This window comes from Chiloscyllium plagiosum, unplaced genomic scaffold (genome assembly GCF_037043375.1).
Source record: "Chiloscyllium plagiosum isolate Xiang-an unplaced genomic scaffold, Cpla_swu_hap1 HiC_scaffold_13, whole genome shotgun sequence".
In the NCBI taxonomy this organism is placed as follows: domain Eukaryota; kingdom Metazoa; phylum Chordata; class Chondrichthyes; order Orectolobiformes; family Hemiscylliidae; genus Chiloscyllium; species Chiloscyllium plagiosum.
In genome coordinates, this window is record NW_028270151.1 from 28,551,011 (window position 1) to 28,568,308 (window position 17,298).

At 43.3% G+C, this 17,298-nt stretch overlaps 2 protein-coding genes across 36 annotated transcripts in view; one reads left to right on the forward strand and one right to left on the reverse strand.

Moving 5' to 3' along the window:
- The window catches only part of LOC122556092 (uncharacterized), a 68,104-nt gene that overhangs the window by 13,321 nt on the left and 37,485 nt on the right, over window positions 1-17,298 (forward strand). For 3 of the 25 annotated variants that reach the window (XR_015759143.1, XR_015759141.1, XM_087993426.1), the window contains exons 2-3: window positions 13,492-13,672; window positions 15,384-15,475. The exons of 2 other annotated variants lie outside the window; for them this stretch is intronic. The gene's annotated coding sequence lies outside the window, so the exon portion shown is untranslated. 20 more of the 25 variants (XR_015759144.1, XR_015759142.1, XM_087993425.1 and 17 more) reach the window with 16 other exon arrangements.
- Window positions 6,443-17,298, reverse strand: part of lpp (LIM domain containing preferred translocation partner in lipoma) — a 396,217-nt gene continuing 385,361 nt past the window's right edge. For 10 of the 11 annotated variants that reach the window (XM_087993414.1, XM_087993419.1, XM_087993423.1 and 7 more), the window contains 3 exons: window positions 13,846-14,024; window positions 12,143-12,263; window positions 6,443-9,424 (listed from right to left, as the gene is read on the reverse strand). In XM_087993414.1, coding sequence (XP_087849540.1) covers window positions 9,296-9,424; window positions 12,143-12,263; window positions 13,846-14,024 — 429 coding nt within the window. In that variant the 3' untranslated portion in view covers window positions 6,443-9,295. The remainder of the gene's footprint in view (window positions 9,425-12,142; window positions 12,264-13,845; window positions 14,025-17,298) is intronic. The other variant, XR_015759138.1, reaches the window with a different exon arrangement.

Genomic DNA, 17,298 nt, shown 5'->3' on the forward strand with positions numbered 1-17,298 from the left:
TTTAAAACAAAGTGACATCCAATTTAATTTAAGACAAATAATCAGTAATTTGTTTATAGCTTATCAAACTGGACAGCAGTTATTTGTCTGGCACCAGCTCAGAGCTTGGGTTTTTTTTTGCTCCTGCCATTTATGCTAATAGCAGATTAAATGCTGTTTTGCTGTTTAAACAGAGGAACCTCAATTGATAAAGGATTTGTTTTACGGTGATAGTAAGAAAATATATAAATTACCTGTAGCTATAGTCAGTCCTGTAATTGTACTGTGCCCTGTTATGAAATTTGCTGCTGTATTAGTGTAGGAAGAGCAAGGGCAACAGTAATAGGCAATTCAAAACTTCTTGATATATTTCAGATAGTAACTGATCAGGAACTGACTCCATAAAGATGCTGTGTGCACAATTTTGTCTTGGCCAGGTTCAGGCTTTAACAGCTGAATATAAAATACATTTGCATAATAATAGTGCTTGTTTATAAAGTATTTTAAAATTAATAGTTAACGTGGTGTAACTCTCAGTTTCCTAGGAATTCTCAGTTACAGAGTCCCAGATATTTCTACTTTGGTTGGAATCATTGTCTGTGTTTGCATAGTTTCTGAAAACACAATGTTAAAAATTGGTTCCAATTTATCAAAAATATTGAGGGCACTGCCCCTGAAAACCCACCAGGTGGCGACATAAAGCCATCTTGACAAGGGCAGGTTCAGTTCAGCTTGAAGGAATAACAAAGATTACATAAAGCCTCTGATATAGACTCTACAAAACAACCAGCATTATATAAATGATTGTAGCAGCAAGCAGCTCTCAGTTCATTGCATAGAATTCAAATATCTCAAAATTAATTACACAGAGCATTGAAAGAGATAGAAAACAGCAACAAGTAATCTCTGGAAGAGTCAAGTTTAAACACAAGATTAAAAATAAGCCAGAGAATCGTGAAAGTGAATTCAGTCACAATTGGACATTGGGATCTATTGCAGATACATTGATAAGTTAGGGTCAAAGTCCTGCCTCCTCCATCAGATACACAGACTGTACAGTCCCTTCCCATAAAATTCTGTCTCCACCAGGACTGTATCCCTCTGTTAAACAATGACAGACACTTTACCTGTGTCTTACACTCAGGGGTGAGTTGGCTGGAATAGCAAGTTTGTGATGCAGATTGACGCCAATAATATGGGTTCAATTCCCCCAACTGGTTGAGGTCATCATGAAGGCCATTGCTTCTCAAATACCCCTTTATTCCCATGCCTGAGGTGTGGCGACCCTCAGGTTAAATCGCGTCTCTCTCCAACGAGAGAGCAACCCTATAGTTTCCTTTGGCACTGTGGCAACTTTAACTTATGGTGTACAATAAGAGACCTGCCCTCCTAGTGTCATACACAGACAGACCTGTCCCCATCTGTACTGTATCCCAGTACTATACAGTCACAGACTTGTCCCCACCAGTACTGGACTCCAGTGTTATACAGTGACAGACCTGTCCACACAGATCGCTGTACTTGTCCAATTCCAGTTTCTCGTACAATCCCAGTTTTGATTGGTGTCCACCCCTTTAGCTGCTTGAGTGCTGAATCCTGAAGTACCCACCTTCACCCTCTCTGCCCTCCTCCCATAGTGTCCTCCTTCACTTCTCCTTAAAACCTAACCCGGTCACTGAACTAATGTAGCAAAATGCCGAATCTTGCTTGATTAATCACTCGGAAAATGTCCTTTGCACCATTAATGTGTTATATAAATAACAATGTTGTTGCATCTCACAAGACAGCAACATCACACAGAGCTCAATATTGGGTCACAGAGGGAGAACTGAGGAGAGGGAATGAGAGACTGAAGGCAAGGAATAGGACGAGGCAGGTGAGGACGAAGGTGAGGGTAGGGAGAGGCACAAGTGTAAGGAGGTGGGTGAGTGTGAGGAGGGAGGGGAAGGGTGAGGGTAGGGAGGGGAAGGCAAGGGTAAGGAGGGAGAGGAGGAGGGGGAGGTGAAGGTAGGGAGGGAGGGGGAGGGTGGGGAGGGGAAGGTGAAGGTAGGGAGGGAGGGGAAGGTGAAGGTAGGGAGGGAGAGGGTGCGTAGAGAAAGGGAGAAGGTGAGGGTAGGGGGAGGGTGAGTGTAAAGAGGAGAACAGTGAGAGTAAGAAGGGGGAGGATGAGGGCAGGGAGGGAGAGAGTGCGCATAGAGAGGGAGAGGGTGATAGTAGGGAGAAGGTGAGTGTAAGGAGGAGGGTGAGAGTAGGGAGGGGGATGATGAGGGTAGGGGAGGGTGAGGGCGGAGGGTGAGGAGAGGGAGGGGGCGGATGAGGGTAGGAAGGGTGAGGGTAGGAAGGGGAAGGATGAAGGTAAGGAGGGTGAGGGTAGAGAGGGGGAGGATAGGGTAGGGAGGGGGAGGATGAGGGTAGGGAGGGTGAGGGTAGGGAGGGGAGGATGAGGGTAGGGAGGGGAGACTAAGGAGAAAGAAAGTGAGTGTGAGGAAGAAGGAAAGGTAGGGAGGTGGAATCAGGGTAAGGAGGGAAGGGGGAAAGAAGGGTGAGGTGAGAGGGGGACAGCCGGAGGGGAGGAAGGCAGAATGAGGGATAAAATGAGGGAAAGGAAGGAAGGAATTCTTCTGCCTTTTTGGAAACCGTATTAATAGAATATAACTAGATTGGGTAATGGTCCCTGAGTTAATCTGCCTGAGGGACTGAAAGCTTTTTAAAATTAATCAAATGTCAGTGAAGGCAAGTTGATGAACCAGAACAACCCTCAGTCACGGGAAACCACGGAAACCACTTCTGGGTGAAAAATTAGCTGCTCTAAATGTGGAAATAGGTGCTATTAAAAGGCGAGTAGTACTCCACAGAATGGTGATAGTTGTACACCTGTAAGGCTATGATGTTCCTGATGAAAGGCTGATATTCAGAGGGATCTGATAACCACGGTCTCTCCCTCCCCCTCCATAGCTTCCTTTCTATGTGGGTCCTGCTGATGTCCCTACCGGGAACACAGGAACAGAAAGAGGTCATTCAGCCCCTCAAACGTACTCTACTAAGATCACGGCTGATCTGTGACCAAACTCAATATACCCACCATTGTCCCATTTCAGATACATAAACCTTTCAATCTCAGAATCCATATATATTGCAGACACAGAGTCAAGAGCATGTAAACCTTGTCCCAGCCTCCGTGTGAAAAGTCCCTCCTGATTCTGCTTCTGAACATCTAAACTTGACATGAATAAAGTACAACCTTGGGAGTGATTCACCTCAGGTTCTCCAGTAAAAAGTTGTTTCCCTGGAATGAGTTGGATATCTGGGAATGAGTTGCGTATCTGGTGATGTGTTGTTTAAGCAGGAATGTGTTGTATACCTGTGAATGGGTTGCATGTCCAGGAATGTGTTACCTATCTGGGAATGAGTTCAATATTCAGGAATGTGTGGAATACCTAGGATTGTGCTGTATAGACAGGAATGTGTTCAATATCTGGGATGTGTTGATTGTACCTGCAATCAGCTGTATTGGCAAATATAATTTCGGGTAGAATTTTGGCTGAGGTGAAGTGGAGCAGAGGCTGTAGGTGCCTCTACTCAGTTAAAAACAGTTAAACAGGGTTATTTTGTGCAAACTCTGAAATCTAATTTACCCAGAATACATTGACTCACAATCTGCACCTGATCTGGCTACTCATTTAAATAGTGTCAAGGGAGCATACGTAGCTTTAGCTGAAAGAATAACAGGATCAATAGACATGATCACTTCATTATTGTGAAGCAACAGCTGCATCAGGTCAGACTCTCACACAACGTTTAGGCAATTTGCATTATCAGATCTGACTGGAAAATATTAAAAAGGAGTTTGCATGTTAAATGTACGATCCTCAGATTAACATACAGCAAAGTTTATAAGTGGGAATTATCAAATTTAGCTGAACATCTGTTCTGCTCTCCAAACCACCCTCGTACATGTTGCTTTTGTAGAAGGAGGAGACCTTGCACAGTCTGACAGGCAGCAGAACAGAGCGCAGTTAATCTTCAAAAATTAAAAATATTCAGTGTCAGTTTGTTCAAATGTGCTCTGGTTTCAACTGTGCATTAAATCTAAAAATGACTCATTTCAGGAGCAAAATCAGGGATCTTAACTCCCAAGTCTCCATAAATCTTTCATTTCACTTTCTCCATTATAAATGGAAGCACAGAGACCAGGGGAAGGCAGGCAAGTCAATGAGGACAGAATCTTCAATCCTCTCACTGTTTCCTGTAGGTGCAAGCGCTGTGTAACACTCATTGTAGCCATTGGTGAATGCACGGGACTGCTGCCTGGTGGGACAGTGGCGAGATATATCAACCACTCTACTTGACAATCTCTCAATTCAGGGTTATTTTGAGAGGGAATGCAGCATTAGAATCCACAATGGATGAGATTGGCCAGGGTCAGTGGCCGGAGAATAAATGGGTGGGTAGAGACCATGAGAGGGTGGAGTGTTATGTGGGTTGTGATGGTTACATTGATGAGTCACGGGGTGACTATAAACGGGATTATGACGACACCCTCTAATACCACCTTGTCCCGAAACAGCATGACCCAGGCTCCAAACCTGACAAAGAGCAAAATATCACGTTTGCTGGAAACCTGAAATAAAAACAGGAAAGTGCTGCAAATAAACCCCGAAAGAACCAGACTGAGTTTTTCCAGAACTTTCTGTTTTGATTTTGGAACTTGGCATCTGTTGGAATCTGGGTCTGGTGACACCAAGGGGGAGCTTTACCTGTGGGGTGAATGTTACATTTGGACCATTCTGCCTTTAAATCCAGGCGTCCTGGGGCAATGATACTTGGGAGGGGGGGGGGGGGGGGGTACACTGGAGTGAAAGAGGAATTCTGCCCCTCAGAAACAGGACACCCTGCAGTTCGACTGGCTGGTAGCTGGGTAACCCCAGCAGTGCCACATGCAAGCACCAGCTAGTACTGAGACGCAGGCAGACTCTCTGGAGGAAGGACAGTGCTTGCAGACTTTAAAGTTCGTCCAGAGACTTTATTCAGGGAGGTACGCAAGATTCAAAAAGGGAGTAGATGGGGGGTGGGGAGGTGTTATGATTTAGAGGAGGTCAGGATGTTGAGGCACAAGTGGGTAGATACTATTTTGGGAATGGTTCCATCCTTGGACACAGGGAATGCACTCTTCACCAATGGGGGCACGGCCGTTGTGGTAAAATGTGTTATGCTAGCTGCTTCCCGTGGTCACACGTATTATTGCAAAGGAGCTGGAATGAGGTCAAGTGGCTAATAATGCAACACTAATCAAACAGGCTCCACAGAGTTGAAGGCAAGCAGACTTCATCTTACCCCTGTCAGTAACATGGGGCCAGATAGCCAGCAGGCACACAGCCTGGTCATGTCCTTTATTTTACTGGACCCCAGCCCTTACACTAGCCAGCGGAGGGTCAATAAATTATGCCATTATCTGTCAGAGGCTTCTTTACCCAATCATTCAGGCCATTTACAGGGTCCTGGAAAAGCACAGCAGGTCAGGCAGCATTCAAGGAGAAAGAAAATCAAAATTTCTGGCATAAGCCCTTCATCAGGAATGAATTCCTGCCTTCGGGCTTATGCCTGAAATGTCAACTCTCCTGCTCCTTTGATGGTGCCTGAACTGCTGTGCTTTTCCAGTGCCACACTCTTGACTCTGATCTCCAGCATCTGCAGCCCTCGCTTTCTTCTTTAGAGGGTCTTGTTTGTATAGGATGCCAATGGGAAGGACGTTCCCAGTGAAGAAGCTCCAACCATTTCATTCCGGCCCTTGTGGCCTCATTCCGGTCAGTGTAATCTCCTCAATCCCTTTATTCCTCCCGGATCTCCACATCCCTCTAACTCTGGCCTCCTGAGCATTCCTAAGTTTAATCATGTCACCACCGTTGGCCATGCAGTCAGCAATTAACCTTGAAAATACTCAGTGACTGAACATCTACAGTCCACTTGGTTAAAGAACTGCAAGATTCACAACTGCAAGATTCAGGGAAGAGATTTTACTTTGTCTCAAATGTAAATGATCAACTCCTTACCCTGAAATTAAGTCAACCAGTCAAAGACTCTCGCATCTACTTTGTCACACCCTCTCAGAATGGTTCATCAGTCAACGAGATCTTCTTTGAGTCTTCTAAACGACAAGTAAAGCTCAATTTCCTCAATCTCTCAATGCCCACCACCCCCACACAGTGCTAAACTGGAACTGCGTTCATACAATTCAATTCCTATCCTGTTGTTCTCAATCTCAATGCAGTACTGTTGAAATGATAGAGTTTTCGGGAAAAGTTGAAGTTCGCGGGAGTTGCTACACCTCAGAATGGCCTCATCACGGTAACTATTGTCAGATTATGCACGTTTCCCATGTAGGAAATCTAGCTTCCTTTTCCATGGAATTCGTGGCAAAATTGGATCTTACATTGGTGCAGGAAATGTTGGTCTCTGCTCTATGTTTGGAGTTGGACATTTAGCAAGTCAGTTTATTTATTCTTTTTTCCAAAACAGATTCATGGAGCTAAATAAAACACAATTTTGCATTTATAGAGTGCCAGAAGTAAACATTATTTCTTCCTGTATAAATTCAAAGTGGGAATTCTTGTACCATTTTTGTTCAGCTGCTCTTTGTGTCCATCAACAACTCTAAGTATGTTATCTTGTACTTTCCAAAATGGGAATGATGCTCATAATCTCTGTCAAACTGCTCAAAGATCTGCTCCACTAGTTCACAAACTGTAAGCTTTTAGAAAGGTGGGATGATCATTAATATCACATCAAAAGAAATGAACACGTGCTTCAGAAGTAAATGCGATCTTTTCTGTTGACATAAAGTCCTTTAGGATCACAAAGGTTCTGACAAGAATTTACTTCAAACACAGAAACAGCCGCAATGCTTTTGGCTGTGGATTTCTCACCATGGGGGATTTTGCAACAAGATGTGAAAACATTCTGTGTGTGGCACAGAATTACAATGTTTCTTTCACCTAAGCTTTCCAATTCTCAGAGTATGCTTGAAAATAAAATCTCTCTCCAATCGAGTCCCTGAAATGGAAGGCATTACATTCACCATAACAAACCTCAGCTCCTCTGGCGCCAGTTAAATGAAGGGACCTTTATCTTTGGACTCCGTTGAAGGAATAACTTGCGATCACAGCACGAGTGACACAAACCATTGCCGCCATACAGTCAATCAATTACTCTTTGGCCAGACTCACTCTTCCCCTTAAATATCATCATCAACTCCAAATTGTTTCACCAGTATAAAGTGCGCACTGAGAGACTCGTAACAGTTTCAATCCTCAGGGCTGGTATGGGTTGAACCAGAACCATGGCCATTCTGAGCACTGAACTGGCTGGTTGAAGGGACTCCATTCACTAAAGCCACCCTAGGATTGACTGTATTGTACACAGTTGGAATCTGTTCTATGGATGAGACCAGTATCCTGATCAAATCACATCCACACATTCAACACAATCCTACACTGATGCTTTCTGACCCCTGGTCTTTCTCATCGTGAGCAGGAGTGACCCCTGTCAGGGTACAACAATACAGGAACCTTGTTCCTGTTGGAATACAGTAATACAGACACCTTGTTCCTGTTGAGGTACAGTAAAACAGACACCTTGTTCATGTGGTGGTACAGTAATACAGGCACCCTGTTCCTGCTAGGAGTACAGTAATACAGGTATCCTGTTCCTGTTGGGGTACAGGACAAAAGGCACACTCTTCCATTTAGGATGCAACATAATAAGCATTCACCTCTCTGCTGAGCACAAGTCATCCTCCAGAACCTCTGGCAATATAGCGAGAGCCCAACGGATGGCATGAGATTCCAGCCTGATCCACATACCTGGACTGTCAGATCCACATCAGAACATAATGCATTCAACAGAGTTCAGGAGCAGGAACCTTGATTACATTTCCCCCCTCTTTATTTCACCTTGGATTTACTGCCACAGCCAGTGGCTCTAATAACTGAAGATTGACACAGGTGAAACCTGTAAACCTGGAGGTCAGATTCTCCTGCAGGATTCCCTCATTGGCTATCTATTTTCTCCAAAACATACATAAAATTCATAGTATTTCATAAATTCTCTCTAAATCTCACATTTTGTAATATATGGCATTATTTGAATCTCCTTGAGCATCATTGGGTAGGGTTACCTTGATCGTGCTGTATGACTCTATGATTTTCAGATGTAGCATCAACAAAAGGAGGAAACTGAGCCCCCTTCGGCTATTTTAGGAAAGTGGATATTGGAGCGTGAAGGATTTGTGTTAGCATGACCGGGGAAATCAGCATTCAGTCCTGAGGCCCAAATTTACTCCCTGAGGAAAGAGGAGAAAGAATGGAAGAAAATGTTCGTCAGCCATTGTTCATCTGACGTGGAGTTCGGAATTCCAGCTGGGAAGGTAATCATCACCCAGGAATTTGACTACAATGTTATCCCACTGTGTGAACAACCAACACAAGAGGGATTCTATGACCTTGCATACCAGATAATTGAGGGAAATCCCAGAAATAGAGTTAAAAAATCCATGGGAGGTTCCCTCCCATTTCATGAACAAGTTCCCAAATAGCAGTCAGACACAATCCGCTTCATAACCTGAGGAAATATAAGAAAGACAGAGAGAGAGAGAGAGAGAGAGGGAGAAAGAGAGTCAGTAAGGCAGACAGAGAGAGAGAGATTGGTGGAGAGAACACATGAGATAGTCACAGAGAGAAAAACAGAGTGACATGGAGAGCAAATACTGTAAAAACTATAAATTGAGAGATGGGTTCTCGGACTGAATTGTGAGTCCAGTCACGATGTTCTGGCTGGGCTATTTTCAAAGCCCTGGTTAACAGGCTGACATGAATGTGCAATTTGCTATATTTCAAATGTTTAAAATGATTGTGCTGAGGACTGATAATAGCAAGCAATTTGTGGGGAGTTAGTTCTTGGAGACAGTTCATCCAGACTTGTAGGAATAAATTTCCACAGATTAACTAGTAAGCTCGAGCCATGCAGGAAATTAAATCCCCTTGAACCTCCCCAGAACAGCGAGAACTTACAGGCAGTCAGTATGAGGCAGAAGCTCTGTCAGTGTCAGATAGATCAAGGCAGCACTATGATTGGTAGAAGTAAGACTGTAGGCGGTGAGCAGGAAAGTGGAGGGTCAGCCGAAGAGGTGCTGTACTCCGCAACTGCCCGAATGTTAGGAGGGAGCTTCTGACTTGTGGAAACTCAGTGGGAAACTCAAGTCCCCACAGGCTGATGGGCTGCATCTGCTGGGCAGTACGGGTCAGCAAGTCGTGTGGGGTCATCAGAGGTCAGTGGTCGCCTTGGCCGTCAGTGCCTGGATACGTGTAGCATTGCAATTCTTGCAGTAGATGTGTCCATCCAGGGGGTAACATCCTTGATTGTCTCCATCCGACAAGAGAATATTGCAATCCTGGAATAAAATCAAAATGGTCTGTGAGGTCAGAAAAAGGGAGGGGAATCAATTTCATCTTCACAATAAGTTGACCAATGGAAGAAAGAGGGAGGGAAGCAGGATATTAGTAGCACATAGAGCTCCTTAGGTAGCACTTTTCAAACCCATGCCCACTTCCATTTCGAAGGATAAAAGGTGCAAATACTTAGGAACACCACTATCTGCAAATTCCCCTCCAAACAACCTGACATCCTGACTGGGGAATATTGTTTACTTTTCCTTCAGTGTTACTGGGTTAGTATTCTGGAATGCCCTTCCGAATGGCATTGTGGGTCCACCTCCAGCATATGGACTGCAGCAATTCAAGAAAGCAACTCACCACCATCTTCTCAAGGGCAACTAGGGATGGGTAATAAATTCTGGCCTCGCCAACAAAACTCATATCACGGACGTGAATTTTTTTAAAAAGTGACCCATCTAATTGATGAAAGTGGGATCAGTGTGAGCATGGAGGTGGTTGTTCACATACCAATCTGGTTTATGACAAAGTTACTCTTTGAGCCTTGGGCACAGCAAGATTAGATTCCCTACGGTGTGGAAACAGGCCTTCGCCCTCAACCAGTCTACATCAACCCTCCAAAGAGTAACCCACCCAGACCCATTTCACTCTAACTAATGCAACTAACACTATGGGCAATTTAGCATGGCCAATTCACCTGACCTGCACATCTTTGGACTGTGGGAAGAAACCGGAGTACCCAGAGGAAACCCACGCAGAGACGGGGAGAATGCGCAAACTCCACACAGACGGTCACCCAAACTGGAATCGAACTTGGGACCCTGGTGGCTGTGAGGCAGCAGTGCCAACCACTGAATCACTGTGCCGCCCGATGAAGTGTAGATCCTGCTGACTGCAAGGTGCACTGGGATAACAGGGTTTGGAACATGAGAACCAGGGTGACTGATTAGGATTCCTACCATGTAAAGCAAAGCAAATTCCACAGGGTTCTACACTCACATAATTAAATGAATTGATGATACAGATACAGATAAGGTTAACTTTAATCTTAAAATTAGAGCAAGTTTTTTTAAAATTCACTTATGGGATGAAGATGTCGCTGGCTACGTCAGCTATTATTACCTATTCCTAATTGCCCAGAGGGCAGGTAAGAGCCAACCACATTCCTGAGGATCTGGAGTCACATATAGACCTGACCAGGTAAGGATAGCAGACTTCCTTCCCTAAAGAGCATTAGTGAACCAGATGGGTTTTTCCAACAATGATAATGGATTCATGGTCATCATTAGCATCTGAATTTCAGATTTTTTTAAAATGAATTCAAATTCCACCATCTGGCATGACAGGATTCGAACTTCGGTCCCCAGAACATTACCGAGTCTCTGGATTAATAGTCCAGCGATAATACCACTAGGCCATCGCAGCCCCAAAATGCACTTTTTCACAGGAAGGTTTGTGGAAACCTGAAACTGTCTCCTCCAATCAACTGAGGTTTTTGGATTTTCTCAATATTGAGATATTTTGTTTTTTTTCTATTGGATATGAAGTATATGGAGTAAAGGCAGATAATTGGGTTTCACTTACAGACTAGCCAGGTTTAGACTGTATGGGGCAATATTTCTGAAGGGATGTATGCTTTCCTCAGATTCCGATTTGCAATATATCATTAAAATAAGAAAAATACCTTGCATTTTCATATCTCTCAGAAAATCCCAAGCTGTTTTAAAACTTGATGTTCTTTTGACATGCAGTCACTGATGTAAGAAACCATTCAACGGGATATTTCTACAGGTACTGATTTGTTCAACTACGCCCTCAGTTAAAGCTTTGGTGTCCTGGTCTCTCAAAAAACTACTTTCGCTCTCCCCCTATACTCTGAAGCCTTCTGATTTCTTCCATTCCCTGACTGAATATTTGCAACCTCCAGCCGCAAGATTATAAATCTGATTATAAATCACAAAAGCTGATTATTTCCACTTCCACACATTGTCTCACGTTTCCTCTTTTTCATGCCTTCCTTTCCATCAGACCCATCCAATCCAGTGCACTACTGGTTGGTTTCCTTTATCTTATCCTCCATAAACTTCTGTTCATCCAAACTGTGCAGCTGGTGTTGGAACACTCCTTACCCTATCACCTACCATTCTCACTGATTTACACATGCTCCTGGTCAAACAAAATCTTGATATTAAAATTCTCATCCAATACTATTTGTGCAACACTCCCCCAATCCTGACTCTCTGACAGTGTAGCACTCCCTCAGTCCAGACTGTCTGACAGTGCAGCACTCCCTCAGTACTGACCCTCCGATAGACCAGCACTCCGTCAGTACTGACCCTCTGACAGTGCAGCACTCCCTCAGTACTGACCCTTTGACAGTGCAGCACTCCCTCAGTACTGATCCTCTGACAGTGCAGCACTCCCTCAGTACTGACCCTCTGACAGTGCAGCACTCCCTCAGTACTGACCCTCTGACAGTGTAGCACTCCCTCAGTCCAGACTGTCTGACAGTGCAGCGCTCCCTCAGTACTGACCCTCTGACAGTGCAGCACTCCCTCAGTACTGATCCTCTGACAGTGCAGCACTCCCTCAGTACTGACCATCTGACAGTGCAGCACTCCCTCAGTACTGACCCTCTGACAGTGCAGCACTCCCTCAGTACTGACCCTCTTACATAGCACCACTCCCCGTGGGTAAATGATTGGATGTGATCTTACCTCACAGCGGTAGCAGTGCACATGGAAATCACGGTCGAGAGCCACAATGCGCACCGTCTCCTCCTGGCCTTCAGCTGGCATGATGGCCTCATTGCAGACAGAGCACCTTGGGGCAAATTTCCTGCAGAAACAGAGGCAAGAATCAGAGTGAACAAGGATGCGGAGTAGGTCACTCAGTTCCCTGAGTCTACTTTGCCATTCAATAAGATCATGCCTGATCTGACTGTGACCTCAAATTCAAGCTCCCATCTATCCCTGATAAGCATATGGTCCTTGCTTAAGAAGCACCCTCTACTGGGCATATAGCCTTAAAAAGCTTGGCTGCCTAATGGGCTGGATTGGAGTCAGATCTGGGCATGTTCTCCTTCCAAATTAAATCGAGAGTGAAAGCTGCAGAAACCATACTAATGTCACAGGCAGAGCTTCTCTAAAATATGAGACACCTATCACTGAGAAACTAAATGAAAATGCACAATGTGCAGCAACAAGCTTATGGGTCAGCAAATTAGTAACTGTATCCCAGTGAGAGTCATCTCCTTCAGGAACTGACTCCCAGACAGAGTCAGCTCCTTCAGGAACTGTATCCCAGTGAGAGTCATCTCCTTCAGGAACTGTCTCCCAGACAGAGTCAGCTCCTTCAGGAACTGTATCCCAGTGAGAGTCATCTCCTTCAGGAACTGTCTCCCAGACAGAGTCAGCTCCTTCAGGAACTGTATCCCAGTGAGAGTCAGCCCCTTCAGGAATTTTAAGAATACTGTGTTCAATTCTGGTCTCCCTGCTATAGGAAATTAAAAGGTTTCAGAAAAGTCTTACAAGGATGTTACCAGGATTGGAGGGTTTGAGCTATAGAGAGAGGCTGAATAGACCAAGGGGTGACCTTATAAAGGTTCATAAAATCACGAGGGGCATGGATAGCCAAGATCTTTTTGCCAGGGTATTGAAGTCCAAAACAAGATGGCCTAGAGGGTTTAAGGTAAGAGGGGAAATATTTAAAAGGAACCTTTGAGCAACCTTTTCACACAGAGGGTGATATATGTATGGAATGAGCTGCCAGAGGAAGTGGTGGAGGCTGGTACAATTACAACATTTAAAAGGCATCTGGATGGGTACATTAATAGGAAGGGTTTCAAGGGAAATGGGCCAAATGTGTCAGATGAGACAAGATTAATTTCGGATATGTTGCCAGCACGGACGATTTGGACCAGAGGGTCTGTTTCTGTATTGTATAACTTGATGATTATATCCCACTGAGTCTCTCGAATGTTTTTGGTAAATGAATTTCAATAGATTATCCTTAACCAGAAGTATTCAGTCTTTTAATTCAGAATTATTCCTTTTAAATGGCCCAGGAACAGTCTCAAGGATAGATGCTTCGACCTTTCTCCTCCCCTTCAGACTGCATGGTTACACGACAGTAAAGTGGGATTGCAGTGCGTGTGGAGCACCAACCTTCTCCAATATACAGACTCATCCAGAGTGTGGAGTTTTCAGGTGATCTGGGACGCTGTGAAAATGGACACAGACAATAAGGTGGAACTGACACATGCAACACCTTTCACACTACATCCCTGGTGTAGTATTCATGGGGCAAAACCCATTCACAAGTTAATGAACTATTGGTTAAGCTATCAGTTAAATTAGTGCTGAAGGACTCTTTCCACTAATAATTACTCTGTTAGTGACACATCATTTATCGTACATACTTGTGGAAGTCCTCAATGCAGTGTATCTGATTGGAGGCATCAACGGTGAAAGGGATCCCATCAAGACTGCGGTGGCACATGACACAGGTGAAGCATTGTGGGTGATAAGCCTTGCCTGTTGCCCGCAAGATTCGCTCCATAATTGGCTTGGAACAAACACTGCACTTTTCCAGGGTATTCTGTGTCAGAGAATGAATCAGCAGAGAGATTAGATATTGAGAACAGACAATGGTCTAATCCTAACCCTGTACACAAGCCCCAGTGCATGTGATGATTTAAGTTTCAGTAAAGTCAAATTTCCATGAACTGTCAGTCCCTGAAGTGAGACTTGAGTAGCCTTGGAATCACAAAAGATCAAAGTTTGTGTTTATGAAAATAAAACAGAAAATGTTGAAAACAGTCAACAGGTTGTGCAGTATCTGAGATTTCATGTCATGATCATGTTGTGATCATTTATCAAACTGGGAAAAATCCAGGATGTAACAGTTTATATAGAAGTAAAAGGCAGGGGAAGGTAGAAAAAGAACAACAAGGGAAGCCGGCTGATAAGGTAAAGATGAGAGAGAGATGGAATGATATAAAGGAGTGATGATGCAGGCCAGAGGGAGTAGTAACAGAACAGATAAAGAAGCAAAAGATATGTCAAGAGTGGGTATGAATGACAAGTTGACAAACAGCTGCCATCAAAAGGATGGGAGGAAAAAGCAAAGATAAAATCAAAAACCTGCATTGATGAAGGAAACAAAACAGGTGTGAGAATGTTGGGTTGAGGGTGGTGGAGATGTAGGTATGGACATGGCTAAGTTTAAATATTCAGCTCATGAACTCAATGTCAAGTTCAAAAGTCTGTGAGGTGCTGAATCGAAAGCAAGGGGGCTGACTGCCAAATTGAAATTGAGCTGTACTACAGCAAGTTGAGGACACAGAGGTCAGTGTCAGAGCAAGATGGAACATTAAAATGAGAGGTGATTGGATGCTCAGGGTCATGCTCATGGACTGAACCAAATCTGAAATGGGTCTGCCCAACGTGGAGCAGACTACTTTAGAAACAGCAAAAAATAGTAAAATCTGACAACATTGTTCTGTTAAACTTCCATTGTCCTTGACATTTCACAGAGCATCTCCAGCTACCCCACAACCGCTTGTTTCACATGGCCTGACAGTAAAACGAAACAGAAATCTGCACGAGAAAATTTCTACTCATTGCTGATTCAATTTTTATTTCAATTAAAAATGACCAGAAAGCATTGATGAGGGTGATGCTGTTGATGTGGTATGCATGAACTTCCAAAGACATTTGATATAGTGCCAACTTGTCAACAAAGCTATATCTTCTGGAATAAAAGGGTCAGAGGCGACATGGATATGAAACCAGCTGAGTATTAGGAAACAGTGTGTTCTTGGATGTGTTCCAATGGGAGGAAGGTTGGTAGCAGAATTCTTCAGAGGTCAGTGTTGGGACTATATGACCATGATATCCTTTGAGTTATACTCTGCTTTTATTTGAATGACATATTTATTGTTTTTTGTATCAGCAGATGAGTTAACCCTTCACTCCCCTATCTGGAAATCCCATCAAGGCACGCACAGCAAGGTCTTAAGAAATAATTGATGCCAATGTTATATTAAGGTAAAAACCAAATATATTTGTGGCAACATCCACTTTTGACTGGGATAGGTCAAAACTCAACAAAAGCCAGGATGCACATGCTATGCGCTTCAATCAATGCACCAAGCCCACTTAGTGCAGCAAATAGACTATTCAGTCCCTCAGACATGCCAACCATTTCATTTGCTCATGGTCAATCTGTACCTGAACATCGCGTACCTGCCTTTATTCTGTATTGATAAGATACTTTGACCCACTTGGTCCTGGGCTCTCTCCCTTGGCACAGTGCAGTATGCAATGCCAAGTGAATTTACATGTAAACATTCACAAACATTGCAACAGAAGGCAAACTTCAAACTGATAATTAAACAGCATTTGCTGGCAAGAGACCAAGCTTCAGTTGGACTGCAAGGTTTGGGGGGTATTGGGGATTTGGCCAGCACTGTGTCACATTATTGGATGAATACTTCTAATTGAAGCCACTGTAAACAACTGAATTTAAAAGTGGTCAATTAGACAACAGCTGCTACAAATATCTAAATATGATCAATGTAGCTTCACGTGTTTAAAACCAAATCAAAGTTGGTGTTTCAAAGCTCCAGAAAAGTTTGCTTAATGGCTGTCTGTACAATCTGCATCAATTTCTCTGAAGATTGTGTGACCTTCAGCAAGCGGGTTTGATTACACTAAGGCAAGTTAGACAGTGATTGCAAAAATAACCTTAACATATAACATATTGCGTCATCTTCAATCCTTTTACACATATTTGAATACCTTTTTCAGAAACTGCAACTTCTTACCTATGGGCAAACAATTGAGAGTCTGGTCAGCTGGAAGCCCTTTTGTCTCCAACCCACACACTCTCCTCAAGTAGCACTGCTGATGGTTCAAGATGAAGTAGATTGGATCTCAAATTTAATTCAACATTATACAAATGATGCTGCCTTTGGTAGATTATTTTATTAACTGCAATCTATGTTTGCATTGTCTGCTTGAGTAAACAGTGAGAGAGTAAGTTACAATTAGCTACCAGTGGATTAGTATGTCCACATTCACTCTATCTAAATGCATGGACTGCAATGTAAACAGGTTGTAAAAATTGGAATAAAAACAATGTTTGAAACACTCAACAATTCTTGCAGCATCTGTGGAGAGAGAAATAGTTAACGTTTTAGGTCAATGACCTTCAGGTTGATGGAACTTTGTGTTTTACTCTATTTCTCTTCTCAGGTGCTGACTGACCTGTTGAATATATCCAGCATTTTCTATTTATATTTTCAATTTACAACATCTCCAGTATTATATATCTGCAGTACTGGCGTAATAATCAGGAATTTGGTGACAGTGGGAATTCTAGCACAATTAGTGGAATTAGTTTAACATTTCAAATCTAACAATTTAAAAACTATGAAGGAAACTTCAATGAGAGGTGAGGTCTATGACACACTGGCAGGAAGAATAGAGTTACTGAATAATATTTTAATGAAGAAAGTCTAAAAAAAAGCTACAAAACGGAGGAATTTGTGAGACCCCATGTCTCACAAAAAGCCATCATCCAAGTTCAGAGGGAAATAGGAAGACAAATACAATGTTGCCTTTCACTTCAAAAGGCAATGGAGCATAAAAATAGGGAGGTGTTGCCAAAACTATACAAGGCACTGGTCAGATCACAGCTAGGCCCCTGATCTAAGATTTACTGGCATTGGAAGCAGTCCAGAGAAAGTTCACTAGGTTGACATCAGGTAAGGCCTAATGAGGAGAAATTGAGTACAGTGCGCCCTATGCTCAATGGAATTTAGAAGAATGAGAAACAACCTTATTGAAACATCCATAATTTTTAAGAG